This window comes from Salmo salar, chromosome ssa18 (assembly GCF_905237065.1).
Source record: "Salmo salar chromosome ssa18, Ssal_v3.1, whole genome shotgun sequence".
In the NCBI taxonomy this organism is placed as follows: Eukaryota; Metazoa; Chordata; class Actinopteri; order Salmoniformes; family Salmonidae; genus Salmo; species Salmo salar.
In genome coordinates this window covers 48667845-48685555 of record NC_059459.1, presented here as the reverse complement: position 1 = coordinate 48685555, position 17711 = coordinate 48667845, and the positions used below count along the sequence as shown (strand labels likewise).

At 45.1% G+C, this 17711-nt stretch overlaps 1 protein-coding gene across 30 annotated transcripts in view; it reads right to left on the bottom strand.

Annotated features, from left to right (window-relative positions):
• The window catches only part of LOC106577222 (ankyrin-3), a 587325-nt gene that overhangs the window by 393993 nt on the left and 175621 nt on the right, over positions 1–17711 (bottom strand). For 29 of the 30 annotated variants that reach the window (XM_045701221.1, XM_045701212.1, XM_045701202.1 and 26 more), the window contains exon 1: positions 17445–17711. This exon is cut by the window's right edge. The exons of the other annotated variant lie outside the window; for it this stretch is intronic. In XM_045701221.1, coding sequence (XP_045557177.1) covers positions 17445–17558 — 114 coding nt within the window. In that variant the 5' untranslated portion in view covers positions 17559–17711. The remainder of the gene's footprint in view (positions 1–17444) is intronic. 30 annotated transcript variants of the gene reach the window in all.

Genomic DNA, 17711 nt, shown 5'->3' with positions numbered 1-17711 from the left:
AGCTTATTGGGAAGGACATTCAACAAGCACAGCACTTACACAAATGACTGATGATTGGCTGAGAGAAATTGATGATAAAAAGATTGTGGGGGACTGTTTTGTTAGACTTCAGTGCAGCTTCTGACATTATCGATCATAGTCTGCTGCAGGAAAAACGTGTGTGTTATGGCTTTACACCCCCTGCTATAATGTGGATAAAAAGTTACCTGTCTAACAGAACACAGAGGGTGTTCTTTAATGGAAGCCCCTCCGACATAATTCAGGTAGAATCAGGAATTCCCCAGGGCAGCTGTCTAGGCCCCTTACCTTTTTCAATCTTTTCTAATGACATGCTTTGAGTAAAGCCATTGTGTCTATGAATGCGGATGACTCAACACTATAAATGTCAGCTACTACAGCGACTGAAATGACTGCAGAAGTCTGTCTGTTATAAAGTGCTATTCTACCTTTTTAACAACACTATCAACATGGTAGGTCCTACAGGCTCTAGTTTTGTTTCACCTGGACTACTGTTCAGTCGTGTGGTCAGGTGCCACAAAGAGGGACTTAGGAAAATTGCAATTTGCTCAAAACAGGGCAGCACGACTGGCCCTTGGATGTACACAGAGAGCAAACAATAATATGCATGTCAATCTCTCCTGGCTGAAAGTGGAGGAGAGATTGACTTCATCACTACATGTATTTGTGAGAGGTATCGACATGTTGAATGCACCGAGCTGTCTGTTTAAACGACTAGCACACAGCTCAGACACCCATGGAAAAACTTTTAGTCTTGAAATCTTTGGTTGTTTACTACACTACTCACTCTGTGAATCCTTAAAGAGATGGGTGGGGCTAAAGCTTTAGAGGGCGTGAACGATGTTGAATGGGTGGAGACAAATTAGAGCTCCCCAAGTACCGTTCAAAAGTTTGGGGTCACTTCGAAATGTCCTTGTTTTTGAAAGAAAATGAAAAATGTTGTCCATTGAAATAACATCAAATTGATCAGAAATACAGTGTAGACACTGTTAATGTTGTAAATGACTATTATAGCTGGAAACAGCAGATTTTTTATGGAATATCTACATAGGCGTACAGAGGCCCATTATCAGCAACCATCACTCCTGTGTTCCAACGGCACGTTGTGTTAGCTAATCCAAGTTTACCATTTTAAAAAGGCTAATTGATCATTAGAAACCCTTTTGCAATTATGTTAGCACAGCTGAAAACTGTTGTTCTGATTAAAGAATCAATACAACTGGCCTTCTTTAGACTAGTTGAGTATCTGGAGCATCAGCATTTATGGGTTCGATTTAAGGCTCAAAATAGCCAGAAACAAAGTACTTTCTTCTGAAACTCGTCAGTCTATTCTTGTTCTGAGAAATGAAGGCTATTCCATGTGAGAAATTGCCAAGAAACGGAAGATCTGGTACAACGCTGTGTACTACTCCCTTCACAGAACAGCGCAAACTGGCTCTAACCAGAATAGAAAAAGGAGTGGGAGGCCCCGGTGCACAACTGAGCAAAAGGACAAGTACATGAGAGTGTCTAGTTCGAGAAACAGACACCTCACAAGTCCTCAACTGACAGCTTCATTAAATATTACCCGCAAAACACCAGTCTCAACGTCAACAGTGAAGAGGCGACTCCGGGATGCTGGCCTTCTAATGCTGGATTCAAACTTGCAACCTTTGGAATCAGAGGCAGATGGTTATGCACATCTGCCATTCCCAATAACCTAGCAAAACCCAAACCTACTTGAAGGTAACAGCGCTAACTGTTGCCCCTAGTGGCCATTCTCCACATCATCCTCCAACATACTCAGAAAGGATGGACGTCGAATATTGACTTGTATCACGGGCAACCTGGCTTCCTTTATCATAGCAACAACTCAAAAAGAATTAACGACTGTGTCGGGTCTGTAGCAACATGAACAAAAGAACTAACAACCAGATTTTTGTCTGGACTATATCTTCTGGTGGAAGAATTAAATTGTATGAATTGACTTATCAAAATAATGTTTTAATGAATATATGTAAGTTTCATAAAATCAATAAGGCACGCGAGGCAGTGCAATGGCATCCTTTACCTCCACTATCGCGACGGGCTGAACAACGGCATTTACCTGTGACTGTATTCATGATGCAGCACTGCCTCTTGTGCCTTATTGCTTAAGTAATCAACCCATTAAGAAGGTTCCAGAACCCCCAGAACATGTGATTCAGTGTGTAATCAACCCATTAAGAAGACTCCAGAACCCTCTGTGTGTTTGATAGTGATTCAGTGTGTAATCAACCCATTAAGAAGACTCCAGAACCCTCAGTGTGTTTGATAGTGATACAGTGTGTAATCAACCCATTAAGAACGTTCCAGAACCCTCAGTGTGTTTGATAGTGATTCAGTGTGATCATAATCAACCCATTAAGAAGGTTCCAGAACCTCAGTGTGTTTGATAGTGATACAGTGTGTAATCAACCCATTAAGAAGGTTCCAGAACACTCAGTGTGTTTGATAGTGATACAGTGTGTAATCAACCCATTAAGAAGACTCCAGAACCCTCAGTGTGTTTGATAGTGATTCAGTGTGTAATCAACCCATTAAGAAGACTCCAGAACCCTCAGTGTGTTTGATAGTGATTCAGTGTGTAATCAACCCATTAAGAAGACTCCAGAACCCTCAGTGTGTTTGATAGTGATACAGTGTGTAATCAACCCATTAAGAAGGTTCCAGAACCCTCAGTGTGTTTGATAGTGATACAGTGTGTAATCAACCCATTGTGAAGACTCCAGAACCCTCAGTGTGTTTGATAGTGATTCAGTGTGTAATCAACCCATTAAGAAGGTTCCAGAACCCTCAGTGTGTTTGATAGTGATTCAGTGTGTAATCAACCCATTAAGAAGGTTCCAGAACCCTCAGTGTGTTTGATAGTGATTCAGTGTGTAATCAACCCATTAAGAAGGTTCCTGAACCCTCAGTGTGTTTGATAGTGATTCAGTGTGTAATCAACCCATTAAGAAGGTTCCAGAACCCTCAGTGTGTTTGATAGTGATTCAGTGTGATCATAATCAACCCCTCTATGTAAATGCTGAAGCTGTCCTAGTTAGATCTATTCTCTCTGTGTTGATGCAGTAAAGAGACAAGCCCTGCAGCAGGATAAACGACTTCACATTCAGTTTCCCCTAAAATATCAGCACCTTGTTTACCGCACACTCTCTCTCTCTCTCTCTCTCTCTCTCTCTCTCTCTCTCTCTCTCTCTCTCTTTCTCTAGCTCATTTCTCTCTTCTGTCCCCCGTCTTTCCTCTTCTCTCTCTCCCTCCCTGTGTTACTGTGCGTGGGCGTGGAATACCTCTCTACCCCCCGCCAGGCCCTGCACCAATCACAGAGCCTCGTTTCCACTGCATGGTGGAGCGTTGTGCTGGAGCAGTGAGGTTGGGGCTGCTCCTCTTCCTCTCCTCCTCTCTCATCTCCTCCCCTCCCGTCCACTCCTTTCCTCATCTCTCCTTCCTCCCCTCCTCTCCTTTCCTCTCCTCGCCCTCCTCTCTCCTCTTCTTTCCTCTCCTCGCCCTCCTCTCTCCTCTCCTCCTCTCATTTATCCTCCTTCTCTCTTCTGTCCTCTCTCTTCTCCTCTCCTTCCCTCTCTCCTCGTCTCATCTCCTGTGATGGGTTTGTGAGGAAGCTCTACTCGACTGACAGAAGTAGAAGTGTTGAAAGTATGCCTTATCTACTTTGAAGAACTACTAAAACAGTGATTTGGTCAGACAGCTCTGCAGCGTGGGCAGCTGTGGCATCCCAATGATCACGGGATACCCTTTCCGCTAGCCAAGGCAGGGGTGCTTGGCTCGTTGGGGAGCACAGAGATCACTTCAGATGGCTGTCTGGTTACTGCCTGAGCAGAGATGACATATTGACTTTATGAAATGAAATAATAAAGTCTTCCCATTAAAACAAGTCATTTACACAACTGGAATATATTATTAAAGTAAAGTGAATACAGGATGGTAAATAAGTAATGGGCAGTAATGGGCAGTAATGGGCAGTAATGGGCAGTGATGGGCAGTAGTAAGGTTTCCCATGCTGCACTAGAGTAAGGTTTCCCATACTGCACTAGAGTAAGGTTTCCCATACTGCACTAGGGCACCACAGACCACTCATATCTAAACCAATACAGTCGGTCAGCACCACAGACCACTCATATCTAAACCAATACAGTCGGTCAGCACCACAGACCACTCATATCTAAACCAATACAGTCGGTCAGCACCACAGACCACTCATATCTAAACCAATACAGTCGGTCAGCACCACAGACCACTCATATCTAAACCAATACAGTCGGTCAGCACCACAGACCACTCATATCTAAACCAATACAGTCGGTCAGCACCACAGACCACTCATATCTAAACCAATACAGTCGGTCAGCACCACAGACCACTCATATCTAAACCAATACAGTCGGTCAGCACCACAGACCACTAATATCTAAACCAATACAGTCAGTCAGCACCACAGACCACTCATATCTAAACCAATGCAGTCGGTCAGCACCACAGACCACTCATATCTAAACCAATACAGTCGGTCAGCACCACAGACCACTCATATCTAAACCAATGCAGTCGGTCAGCACCACAGACCACTCATATCTAAACCAATACAGTCGGTCAGCACCACAGACCACTCATATCTAAACCAATACAGTCGGTCAGCACCACAAACCACTCATATCTAAACCAATACAGTCGGTCAACACCACAGACCACTCATATCTAAACCAATACAGTCAGTCAACACCACAGACCACTCATATCTAAACCAATACAGTCAGTCAACACCACAGACCACTCATATCTAAACCAATACAGTCAGTCAACACCACAGACCACTCATATCTAAACCAATACAGTCGGTCAGCACCACAGACCACTCATATCTAAACCAATACAGTCGGTCAGCACCACAGACCACTCATATCTAAACCAATACAGTCGGTCAGCACCACAGACCAGTCATATCTAAACCAATACAGTCAGTCAGCACCACAGACCACTCATATCTAAACCAATACAGTCAGTCAGCACCACAGACCACTCATATCTAAACCAATGCAGTCAGTCAGTTACAAGTGACAGTGCAGACTGGCCTACAATCAATACAATCAGCAGCATTTGTCCGTGACCACTCCGACACTAACCTAACGTAGCAGGTGTAAACTACATTAAACCCAGAGCACATTCTGGTCTGGATGAGAAGAAACAACACTGCTGGGGAGTAAATGTGGAGGTGGAGGGGCACCTTGTTAACGTCCGAAAGCAGAAGTCACGTTACAGACTCCCTCTTTCATTTCCCCTGGAAACCAGAACGTTGGGTTTTTTGACGACCCTGCTGAGGCGACTCTGACACTGGAGGCCTTCGTCTCCTTCATTCTCTCCCTCACTCAGCGTCCCTCAGCCAAGTCAGCTACACTGCCTCCTGCTGGAATGGTGTCTAGTGACCCTGGACTGATGGTAGAGACCCATTACTGATGGTAGAGACCCATTACTGATGGTAGTGACCCATTACTGATGGTAGAGACTCATTACTGATGGTAGGGACCCATTACTGATGGTAGAGACCCATTACTGATGGTAGTGACCCATTACTGATGGTAGAGACCCATTACTGATGGTAGAGACCCATTACTGATGGTAGTGACCCATTACTGATGGTAGACACCCATTACTGATGGTAGAGACCCATTACTGATGGTAGAGACTCATTACTGATGGTAGATACCCATTACTGATGGTAGAGACCCATTACTGATGGTAGAGACCCATTACTGATGGTAGAGACTCATTACTGATGGTAGAGACTCATTACTGATGGTAGAGACCCATTACTAATGGTAGAGACTCATTACTGATGGTAGTGACCCATTACTATTGGTAGAGACCCATTACTGATGGTAGAGACTCATTACTGATGGTAGAGACTCATTACTGATGGTAGATACCCATTACTGATGGTAGAGACCCATTACTGATGGTAGAGACCCATTACTGATGGTAGAGACCCATTACTGATGGTAGAGACTCATTACTGATGGTAGTGATCCATTACTGATGGTAGAGACCCATTACTCATGGTAGTGATCCATTACTGATGGTAGTGACCCATTACTGATGGTAGAGACCCATTACTGATGGTAGTGAGGCCTGGACTGATGGTAGTGACCCATTACTGATGGTAGAGATGGTAGAGACCCATTACTGATGGTAGAGACCCATTACTAATGGTAGAGACCCATTACTAATGGTAGAGACCCATGACTGATGGTAGAGACTCATTACTGATGGTAGTGACCCATTACTGATGGTAGTGACCCATTACTGATGGTAGTGATCCATTACTGATGGTAGTGACCCATTACTGATGGTAGAGACCCATTACTGATGGTAGAGACTCATTACTGATGGTAGAGACTCATTACTGATGGTAGAGACCCATTACTGATGGTAGAGACCCATTACTGATGGTAGAGACTCATTACTGATGGTAGAGATGGTAGAGACCCATTACTGATGGTAGACACCCATTACTGATGGTAGAGACCCATTACTGATGGTAGAGACCCATTACTGATGGTAGAGACTCTTTACTGATGGTAGAGACCCATTACTGATGGTAGAGACCCATTACTGATGGTAGAGACTCATTACTGATGGTAGATACCCATTACTGATGGTAGAGACCCATTACTGATGGTAGAGACCCATTACTGATGGTAGAGACTCATTACTGATGGTAGGGATGGTAGAGACCCATTACTGATGGCAGAGACCCATTACTGATGGTAGAGACCCATAACTAATGGTAGAGACTCATTACTGATGTTAGAGACTCATTACTGATGGTAGTGACCCATTACTGATGGTAGAGACCCATTGCTGATGGTAGAGACCCATTGCTGATGGTAGAGACCCATTACTGATGGTAGAGACCCATTACTGATGGTAGTAACCCATTACTGATGGTAGAGACCCATTACTGATGGTAGAGATGGTAGAGACCAATTACTGATGGTAGTGACCCATTACTGATGGTAGAGACCCATTACTGATGGTAGAGACCCATTACTGATGGTAGAGACCCATTACTGATGGTAGAGACCCTGGACTGATGGTAGAGACCCATTACTGATGGTAGAGACCCATTACTGATGGTAGAGACCCTGGACTGATGGTAGAGACCCTGGACTGATGGTAGAGACCCATTACTGATGGTAGAGACTCATTACTGATGGTAGAGACTCATTACTGATGGTAGATACCCATTACTGATGGTAGAGACCCATTACTGATGGTAGAGACCCATTACTGATGGTAGAGACCCATTACTGATGGTAGAGACTCATTACTGATGGTAGTGATCCATTACTGATGGTAGAGACCCATTACTGATGGTAGAGACCCATTACTGATGGTAGTGACCCATTACTGATGGTAGACACCAATTACTGATGGTAGAGACCCATTACTGATGGTAGAGACCCATTACTGATGGTAGAGACCCATTACTGATGGTAGAGACTCATTACTGATGGTAGAGACTCATTACTGATGGTAGAGACCCATTACTGATGGTAGAGACCCATTACTGATGGTAGAGACCCATTACTGATGGTAGAGACTCATTACTGATGGTAGTGATCCATTACTGATGGTAGAGACCCATTACTCATGGTAGTGATCCATTACTGATGGTAGTGACCCATTACTGATGGTAGAGACCCATTACTGATGGTAGTGAGGCCTGGACTGATGGTAGTGACCCATTACTGATGGTAGAGATGGTAGAGACCCATTACTGATGGTAGAGACCCATTACTAATGGTAGAGACCCATTACTAATGGTAGAGACCCATGACTGATGTTAGAGACTCATTACTGATGGTAGTGACCCATTACTGATGGTAGTGACCCATTACTGATGGTAGTGATCCATTACTGATGGTAGTGACCCATTACTGATGGTAGAGACCCATTACTGATGGTAGAGACTCATTACTGATGGTAGTGATCCATTACTGATGGTAGAGACCCATTACTCATGGTAGTGATCCATTACTGATGGTAGTGACCCATTACTGATGGTAGAGACCCATTACTGATGGTAGTGAGGCCTGGACTGATGGTAGTGACCCATTACTGATGGTAGAGATGGTAGAGACCCATTACTGATGGTAGAGACCCATTACTAATGGTAGAGACCCATTACTAATGGTAGAGACCCATGACTGATGGTAGAGACTCATTACTGATGGTAGTGACCCATTACTGATGGTAGTGACCCATTACTGATGGTAGTGATCCATTACTGATGGTAGTGACCCATTACTGATGGTAGAGACCCATTATTGATGGTAGAGACTCATTACTGATGGTAGAGACTCATTACTGATGGTAGAGACCCATTACTGATGGTAGAGACCCATTACTGATGGTAGAGACTCATTACTGATGGTAGAGATGGTAGAGACCCATTACTGATGGTAGACACCCATTACTGATGGTAGAGACCCATTACTGATGGTAGAGACCCATTACTGATGGTAGAGACTCTTTACTGATGGTAGAGACCCATTACTGATGGTAGAGACCCATTACTGATGGTAGAGACTCATTACTGATGGTAGATACCCATTACTGATGGTAGAGACCCATTACTGATGGTAGAGACCCATTACTGATGGTAGAGACTCATTACTGATGGTAGGGATGGTAGAGACCCATTACTGATGGCAGAGACCCATTACTGATGGTAGAGACCCATAACTAATGGTAGAGACCCATTACTGATGGTAGAGACTCATTACTGATGTTAGAGACTCATTACTGATGGTAGTGACCCATTACTGATGGTAGAGACCCATTGCTGATGGTAGAGACCCATTACTGATGGTAGAGACCCATTACTGATGGTAGTAACCCATTACTGATGGTAGAGACCCATTACTGATGGTAGAGATGGTAGAGACCAATTACTGATGGTAGTGACCCATTACTGATAGTAGAGACCCATTACTGATGGTAGAGACCCATTACTGATGGTAGAGACCCATTACTGATGGTAGAGACCCTGGACTGATGGTAGAGACCCATTACTGATGGTAGAGACCCATTACTGATGGTAGAGACCCTGGACTGATGGTAGAGACCCATTATTGATGGTAGAGACCCATTACTGATGGTAGATACCCATTACTGATGGTAGAGACCCTGGACTGATGGTAGAGACCCATTACTGATGGTAGAGACTCATTACTGATGGTAGAGACTCATTACTGATGGTAGATACCCATTACTGATGGTAGAGACCCATTACTGATGGTAGAGACCCATTACTGATGGTAGAGACCCATTACTGATGGTAGAGACTCATTACTGATGGTAGTGATCCATTACTGATGGTAGAGACCCATTACTCATGGTAGTGATCCATTACTGATGGTAGTGACCCATTACTGATGGTAGAGACCCATTACTGATGGTAGTGAGGCCTGGACTGATGGTAGTGACCCATTACTGATGGTAGAGATGGTAGAGACCCATTACTGATGGTAGAGACCCATTACTAATGGTAGAGACCCATTACTAATGGTAGAGACCCATTACTGATGGTAGAGACTCATTACTGATGGTAGTGACCCATTACTGATGGTAGTGACCCATTACTGATGGTAGTGAACCATTACTGATGGTAGTGACCCATTACTGATGGTAGAGACCCATTACTGATGGTAGAGACTCATTACTGATGGTAGAGACTCATTACTGATGGTAGAGACCCATTACTGATGGTAGAGACCCATTACTGATGGTAGAGACTCATTACTGATGGTAGAGATGGTAGAGACCCATTACTGATGTTAGACACCCATTACTGATGGTAGAGACCCATTACTGATGGTAGAGACCCATTACTGATGGTAGAGACTCTTTACTGATGGTAGAGACCCATTACTGATGGTAGAGACCCATTACTGATGGTAGAGACTCATTACTGATGGTAGATACCCATTACTGATGGTAGAGACCCATTACTGATGGTAGAGACCCATTACTGATGGTAGAGACTCATTACTGATGGTAGGGATGGTAGAGACCCATTACTGATGGCAGAGACCCATTACTGATGGTAGAGACCCATTACTGATGGTAGAGACCCATTACTGATGGTAGAGACTCATTACTGATGTTAGAGACTCATTACTGATGGTGGTGACCCATTACTGATGGTAGAGACCCATTGCTGATGGTAGAGACCCATTACTGATGGTAGAGACCCATTACTAATGGTAGAGACACATTACTGATGGTAGAGACTCATTACTGATGGTAGAGACTCATTACTGATGGTAGTGACCCATTACTGATGGTAGAGACCCATTACTGATGGTAGAGACCCATTACTGATGGTAGTAACCCATTACTGATGGTAGAGACCCATTACTGATGGTAGAGATGGTAGAGACCAATTACTGATGGTAGTGACCCATTACTGATGGTAGAGACCCATTACTGATGGTAGAGACCCATTACTGATGGTAGAGACCCATTACTGATGGTAGAGACCCTGGACTGATGGTAGAGACCCATTACTGATGGTAGAGACCCATTACTGATGGTAGAGACCCTGGACTGATGGTAGAGACCCATTACTGATGGTAGAGACCCATTACTGATGGTAGATACCCATTACTGATGGTAGAGACCCTGGACTGATGGTAGAGACCCATTACTGATGGTAGTGACCCATTACTGATGGTAGAGACTCATTACTGATGGTAGATACCCATTACTGATGGTAGAGACCCATTACTGATGTTAGAGACCCATTACTGATGGTAGAGACTCATTACTGATGGTAGAGACCCATTACTGATGGTAGAGACTCATTACTGATGGTAGTGACCCATTACTATTGGCAGAGACCCATTACTGATGGTAGAGACCCATTACTGATGGTAGAGACTCATTACTGATGGTAGATACCCATTACTGATGGTAGAGACCCATTACTGATGGTAGATACCCATTACTGATGGTAGAGACCCATTACTGATGGTAGAGACCCATTACTGATGGTAGAGACTCATTACTGATGGTAGTGATCCATTACTGATGGTAGAGACCCATTACTGATGGTAGTGATCCATTACTGATGGTAGTGACCCATTACTGATGGTAGAGACCCATTACTGATGGTAGTGAGGCCTGGACTGATGGTAGTGACCCATTACTGATGGTAGAGATGGTAGAGACCCATTACTGATGGTAGAGACCCATTACTGATGGTAGAGACCCATTACTAATGGTAGAGACCCATTACTAATGGTAGAGACCCATTAATGATGGTAGAGACTCATTACTGATGGTAGTGACCCATTACTGATGGTAGTGACCCATTACTGATGGTAGTGATCCATTACTGATGGTAGTGACCCATTACTGATGGTAGAGACCCATTACTGATGGTAGTGAGGCCTGGACTGATGGTAGTGACCCATTACTGATGGTAGAGACACATTACTGATGGTAGAGACCCATTACTAATGGTACAGACCCATTACTGATGGTAGAGACCCATTACTGATGGTAGAGATGGTAGAGACCCATTACTGATGGTAGAGACCCATTACTTATGGTAGAGATAGTAGAGATGCATTATTGATGGTAGAGACCCATTACTGATGGTAGATACCCATTATTGATGGTAGATACCCATTACTGATGGTAGTGACCCATTACTGATGGTAGTGACCCATTACTGATGGTAGAGACCATTACTGATGGTAGAGACTCATTACTGATGGTAGAGACCCATTACTGATGGTAGAGACCCATTACTGATGGTAGAGACTCATTACTGATGGTAGAGATGGTAGAGACCCATTACTGATGGTAGAGACCCATTACTGATGGTAGAGACCCATTACTGATGGTAGAGACCCTGGACTGATGGTAGAGACCCATTACTGATGGTAGAGACCCATTACTGATGGTAGATACCCATTACTGATGGTAGAGACCCTGGACTGATGGTAGAGACCCATTACTGATGGTAGTGACCCATTACTGATGGTAGATACCCATTACTTATGGTAGAGACCCATTACTGATGGTAGAGACTCATTACTGATGGTAGATACCCATTACTGATGGTAGAGACCCATTACTGATGTTAGAGACCCATTACTGATGGTAGAGACTCATTACTGATGGTAGAGACCCATTACTGATGGTAGAGACTCATTACTGATGGTAGTGACCCATTACTATTGCCAGAGACCCATTACTGATGGTAGAGACCCATTACTGATGGTAGAGACTCATTACTGATGGTAGATACCCATTACTGATGGTAGAGACCCATTACTGATGGTAGATACCCATTACTGATGGTAGAGACCCATTACTGATGGTAGAGACCCATTACTGATGGTAGAGACTCATTACTGATGGTAGTGATCCATTACTGATGGTAGAGACCCATTACTGATGGTAGTGATCCATTACTGATGGTAGATACCCATTACTGATGGTAGAGACCCATTACTGATGGTAGTGAGGCCTGGACTGATGGTAGTGACCCATTACTGATGGTAGAGATGGTAGAGACCCATTACTGATGGTAGAGACCCATTACTGATGGTAGAGACCCATTACTAATGGTAGAGACCCATTACTAATGGTAGAGACCCATTACTGATGGTAGAGACTCATTACTGATGGTAGTGACCCATTACTGATGGTAGTGACCCATTACTGATGGTAGTGATCCATTACTGATGGTAGTGACCCATTACTGATGGTAGAGACCCATTACTGATGGTAGTGAGGCCTGGACTGATGGTAGTGACCCATTACTGATGGTAGAGATGGTAGAGACCCATTACTGATGGTAGAGACCCATTACTGATGGTAGAGACCCATTACTAATGGTACAGACCCATTACTGATGGTAGAGACCCATTACTGATGGTAGAGATGGTAGAGACCCATTACTGATGGTAGAGACCCATTACTTATGGTAGAGATAGTAGAGATGCATTATTGATGGTAGAGACCCATTACTGATGGTAGATACCCATTATTGATGGTAGATACCCATTATTGATGGTAGATACCCATTACTGATGGTAGTGACCCATTACTGATGGTAGTGACCCATTACTGATGGTAGTGACCCATTACTGATGGTAGTGACCCATTGCTGATGGTAGTGACCCATTACTGATGGTAGAGACTCTTTACTGATGGTAGAGACCCATTACTGATGGTAGAGACCCATTACTGATGGTAGAGACTCATTAATGATGGTAGATACCCATTAATGATGGTAGATACCCATTACTGATGGTAGAGACCCATTACTGATGGTATAGACTCATTACTGATGGTAGAGACTCATTACTGATGGTAGGGATGGTAGAGACCCATTACTGATGGCAGAGACCCATAACTAATGGTAGAGACCCATTACTGATGGTAGAGACTCAATACTGATGTAAGAGACTCATTACTGATGGTAGTGACCCATTACTGATGGTAGAGACCCATTGCTGATGGTAGAGACCCATTACTGATGGTAGAGACCCATTACTAATGGTAGAGACACATTACTGATGGTTGAGACTCATTACTGATGGTAGAGACTCATTACTGATGGTAGTGACCCATTACTGATGGTAGAGACCCATTACTGATGGTAGAGACCCATTACTGATGGTAGTAACCCATTACTGATGGTAGAGACCCATTACTGATGGTAGAGATGGTAGAGACCAATTACTGATGGTAGTGACCCATTACTGATGGTAGAGACCCATTACTGATGGTAGAGACCCATTACTGATGGTAGAGACCCATTACTGATGGTAGAGACCCTGGACTGATGGTAGAGACCCATTACTGATGGTAGAGACCCATTACTGATGGTAGAGACCCTGGACTGATGGTAGAGACCCATTACTGATGGTAGAGACCCATTACTGATGGTAGATACCCATTACTGATGGTAGAGACCCTGGACTGATGGTAGAGACCCATTACTGATGGTAGTGACCCATTACTGATGGTAGATACCCATTACTTATGGTAGAGACCCATTACTGATGGTAGAGACTCATTACTGATGGTAGATACCCATTACTGATGGTAGAGACCCATTACTGATGGTAGAGACCCATTACTGATGGTAGAGACTCATTACTGATGGTAGAGACCCATTACTGATGGTAGAGACTCATTACTGATGGTAGTGACCCATTACTATTGGCAGAGACCCATTACTGATGGCAGAGACCCATTACTGATGGTAGAGACTAATTACAGATGGTAGATACCCATTACTGATGGTAGAGACCCATTACTGATGGTAGATACCCATTACTGATGGTAGAGACCCATTACTGATGGTAGAGACTCATTACTGATGGTAGTGATCCATTACTGATGGTAGAGACCCATTACTGATGGTAGTGATCCATTACTGATGGTAGTGACCCATTACTGATGGTAGAGACCCATTACTGATGGTAGTGAGGCCTGGACTGATGGTAGTGACCCATTACTGATGGTAGAGATGGTAGAGACCCATTACTGATGGTAGAGACCCATTACTGATGGTAGAGACCCATTACTAATGGTAGAGACCCATTACTAATGGTAGAGACCCATTACTGATGGTAGAGACTCATTACTGATGGTAGTGACCCATTACTGATGGTAGTGACCCATTACTGATGGTAGTGATCCATTACTGATGGTACTGACCCATTACTGATGGTAGAGACCCATTACTGATGGTAGTGAGGCCTGGACTGATGGTAGTGACCCATTACTGATGGTAGAGATGGTAGAGACCCATTACTGATGGTAGAGACCCATTACTGATGGTAGAGACCCATTACTAATGGTACAGACCCATTACTGATGGTAGAGACCCATTACTGATGGTAGAGATGGTAGAGACCCATTACTGATGGTAGAGACCCATTACTTATGGTAGAGATAGTAGAGACGCATTATTGATGGTAGAGACCCATTACTGATGGTAGATACCCATTATTGATGGTAGATACCCATTACTGATGGTAGTGACCCATTACTGATGGTAGTGACCCATTACTGATGGTAGAGACCATTACTGATGGTAGAGACCCATTACTGATGGTAGAGACCCCATTACTGATGGTAGAGACCTCATTACTGATGGTAGAGACCCCATTAGTAATGGTAGAGACCCATTACTGATGGTAGAGACCTATTACTGATGGTAGAGACCTATTACTGATGGTAATGGTTCTGGTGTACCTCATTATGGTTTTGGCTGTCAGATGAAAGGGAAGGTAACAGTGCTGGAATAAACAGGGCTAAAAGGAGGGAGGGAGGGAGGACAGGAGGAGGAGGGAGGGAGGGAGGACAGGGAGGGAGGGAGGGAGGGAGGGAGGGAGGGAGGGAGGAAAGAGGAGGGGAGGGAGGGAGGGAGGGAGGACAGAGACTCAGACAGAAGAAGAACAGAACACAGGACCCTGCTGTGAATGTTGCTGAATAGCCAATAGGTTGACTGTCTGTTATCATCACCATCTAATGGAAAATCCCATTCAGTATAGAGCAGAGTGGAACATCCCATTCAGTACAGAGCAGAGGGGAACATCCCATTCAGTACAGAGCAGAGTGGAACATCCCATTCAGTACAGAGCAGAGTGTAACATCCCATTCAGTACAGAGCAGAGTGGAACATCCCATTCAGTACAGAGCAGAGCGGAACATCCCATTCAGTACAGAGCAGAGGGGAACATCCCATTCAGTACAGAGCAGAGGGGAACATCCCATTCAGTACAGAGCAGAGTGGAACATCCCATTCAGTACAGAGCAGAGTGGAACATCCCATTCAGTACAGAGCAGAGTGGAACATCCCATTCAGTACAGAGCAGAGTGGAACATCCCAAGATCAGACGTGGAACACCATGGAGCTAGAAGATCAGACGTGGAACACCATGGAGATAGAAGATCAGACATGGAACACCATGGAGCTAGAACACAGACGTGGAACACCATGGAGCTAGAACACAGACGTGGAACACCATGGAGATAGAAGATCAGACGTGGAACACCATGGAGATAGAACACAGACGTGGAACACCATGGAGCTAGAAGATCAGACGTGGAACACCATGGAGATAGAAGATCAGACGTGGAACACCATGGAGATAGAACACAGACGTGGAACACCATGGAGATAGAACACAGATGTGGAACACCATGGAGATAGAACACAGATGTGGAACACCATGGAGATAGAAGATCAGACGTGGTACACCATGGAGATAGAAGAACACACTATGTCTTGTGCCGTACCCACCAGCCCTGTTCAACTCTCTCTCCTGTTAATTAGCCTGGAGGCTGCTGACACGCCAGTGATACTGGATTACTGGATTACTACTAACCAGCATCACTGCAGTCCATCCACCACACTATAACACAGCACACCACCACGATAAACCTTTTCAGAAACAGGTGAGGATTCCTCAGGCTGATACCACGCAAACAAGCAGCACCATGCCACACGGAGCAACAGAGAGGCTAAGAGGCTGAGAGAGACTGAGAGAGGGAGACAGAGAGAGGGAGGCTGAGAGGCTGAGAGAGACTGAGAGAGGCTGAGAGAGGGAGGCTGAGGGAGACTGAGAGAGGCTGAGAGGCTGAGAGAGCCTGAGAGAGGGAGGCTGAGAGAGACTGAGAGAGGGAGGCTGAGAAAGACTGAGAGAGGGAGACAGAGAGAATGAGATAGGCTGAGAGAGACTGAGAGAGGCTGAGAGAGGGAGGCTGAGAGAGGCTGAGAGGCTGAGAGAGAGAGACAGAGAGGCTGAGAGAGGCTGTGAGAGACTGAGAGAGGGAGGCTGAGAGAGGCTGAGAGAGGCTGAGAGAGGGAGGCTGAGAGAGACTGAGAGGCTGAGAGAGAGAGAGACAGAGAGACTGAGAGAGGCTGAGAGCATGTCTCTCTACACCTGCTAACTCTGTCCTACTGTCCCATGTCTCTCCTCCTCCCCTGTCTCTCCTCCTCCCCCGTGCTTCTCCCCGTGCTTCTCCCCCGTGCTTCTCCCCCATACTTCTCCCCCGTGCTTCTCCCCCGTGCCTTCTCCGCTCCCCACTAAGAGCCCACCCACACGGTGTGGTGTGAAGCATGCTGCGGAGCTCCGTGGAGGAAAGGAACCAGGACAAAGGAATGAGAGCACTGGGAGAAACTGAGCTTAACTCAGCCCCTCCTCCTCTTCCTCTCCTCTCCCCCTCTATCCTCTTCCTCTCTCTGTCCTCTCCTCTCGTCCTCTTCCTCTCTCTGTCCTCTCCTCTCCTCCTCTTCCTCTCTCTGTCCTCTCCTCTCCTCCTCTTCCTCTCTCTGTCCTCTCCTTCTCCTGTACCTTTTTCTTCAGCTGCCGTTGGGCTTGTCTGATCTTCCTCTTCTTAAGCTTCTCGTCCTCAACGGAGGTGTCCACAATCGCTCTCTTCTTGATCTGAGATGCAGCCTGAGCCATGATGCTGGGGAGCTGCGATGGAGCGGATATCCTTATAGAGCAGGATCGCAGGAGGAAGTCCTACCAGGTCGGGAAACAGCTCCTCTCTGTAGTATAGTATCCTAGCAGGTCTGGGAAAAGCTCCTCTGTAGTATAGTATCCTAGCAGGTCTGG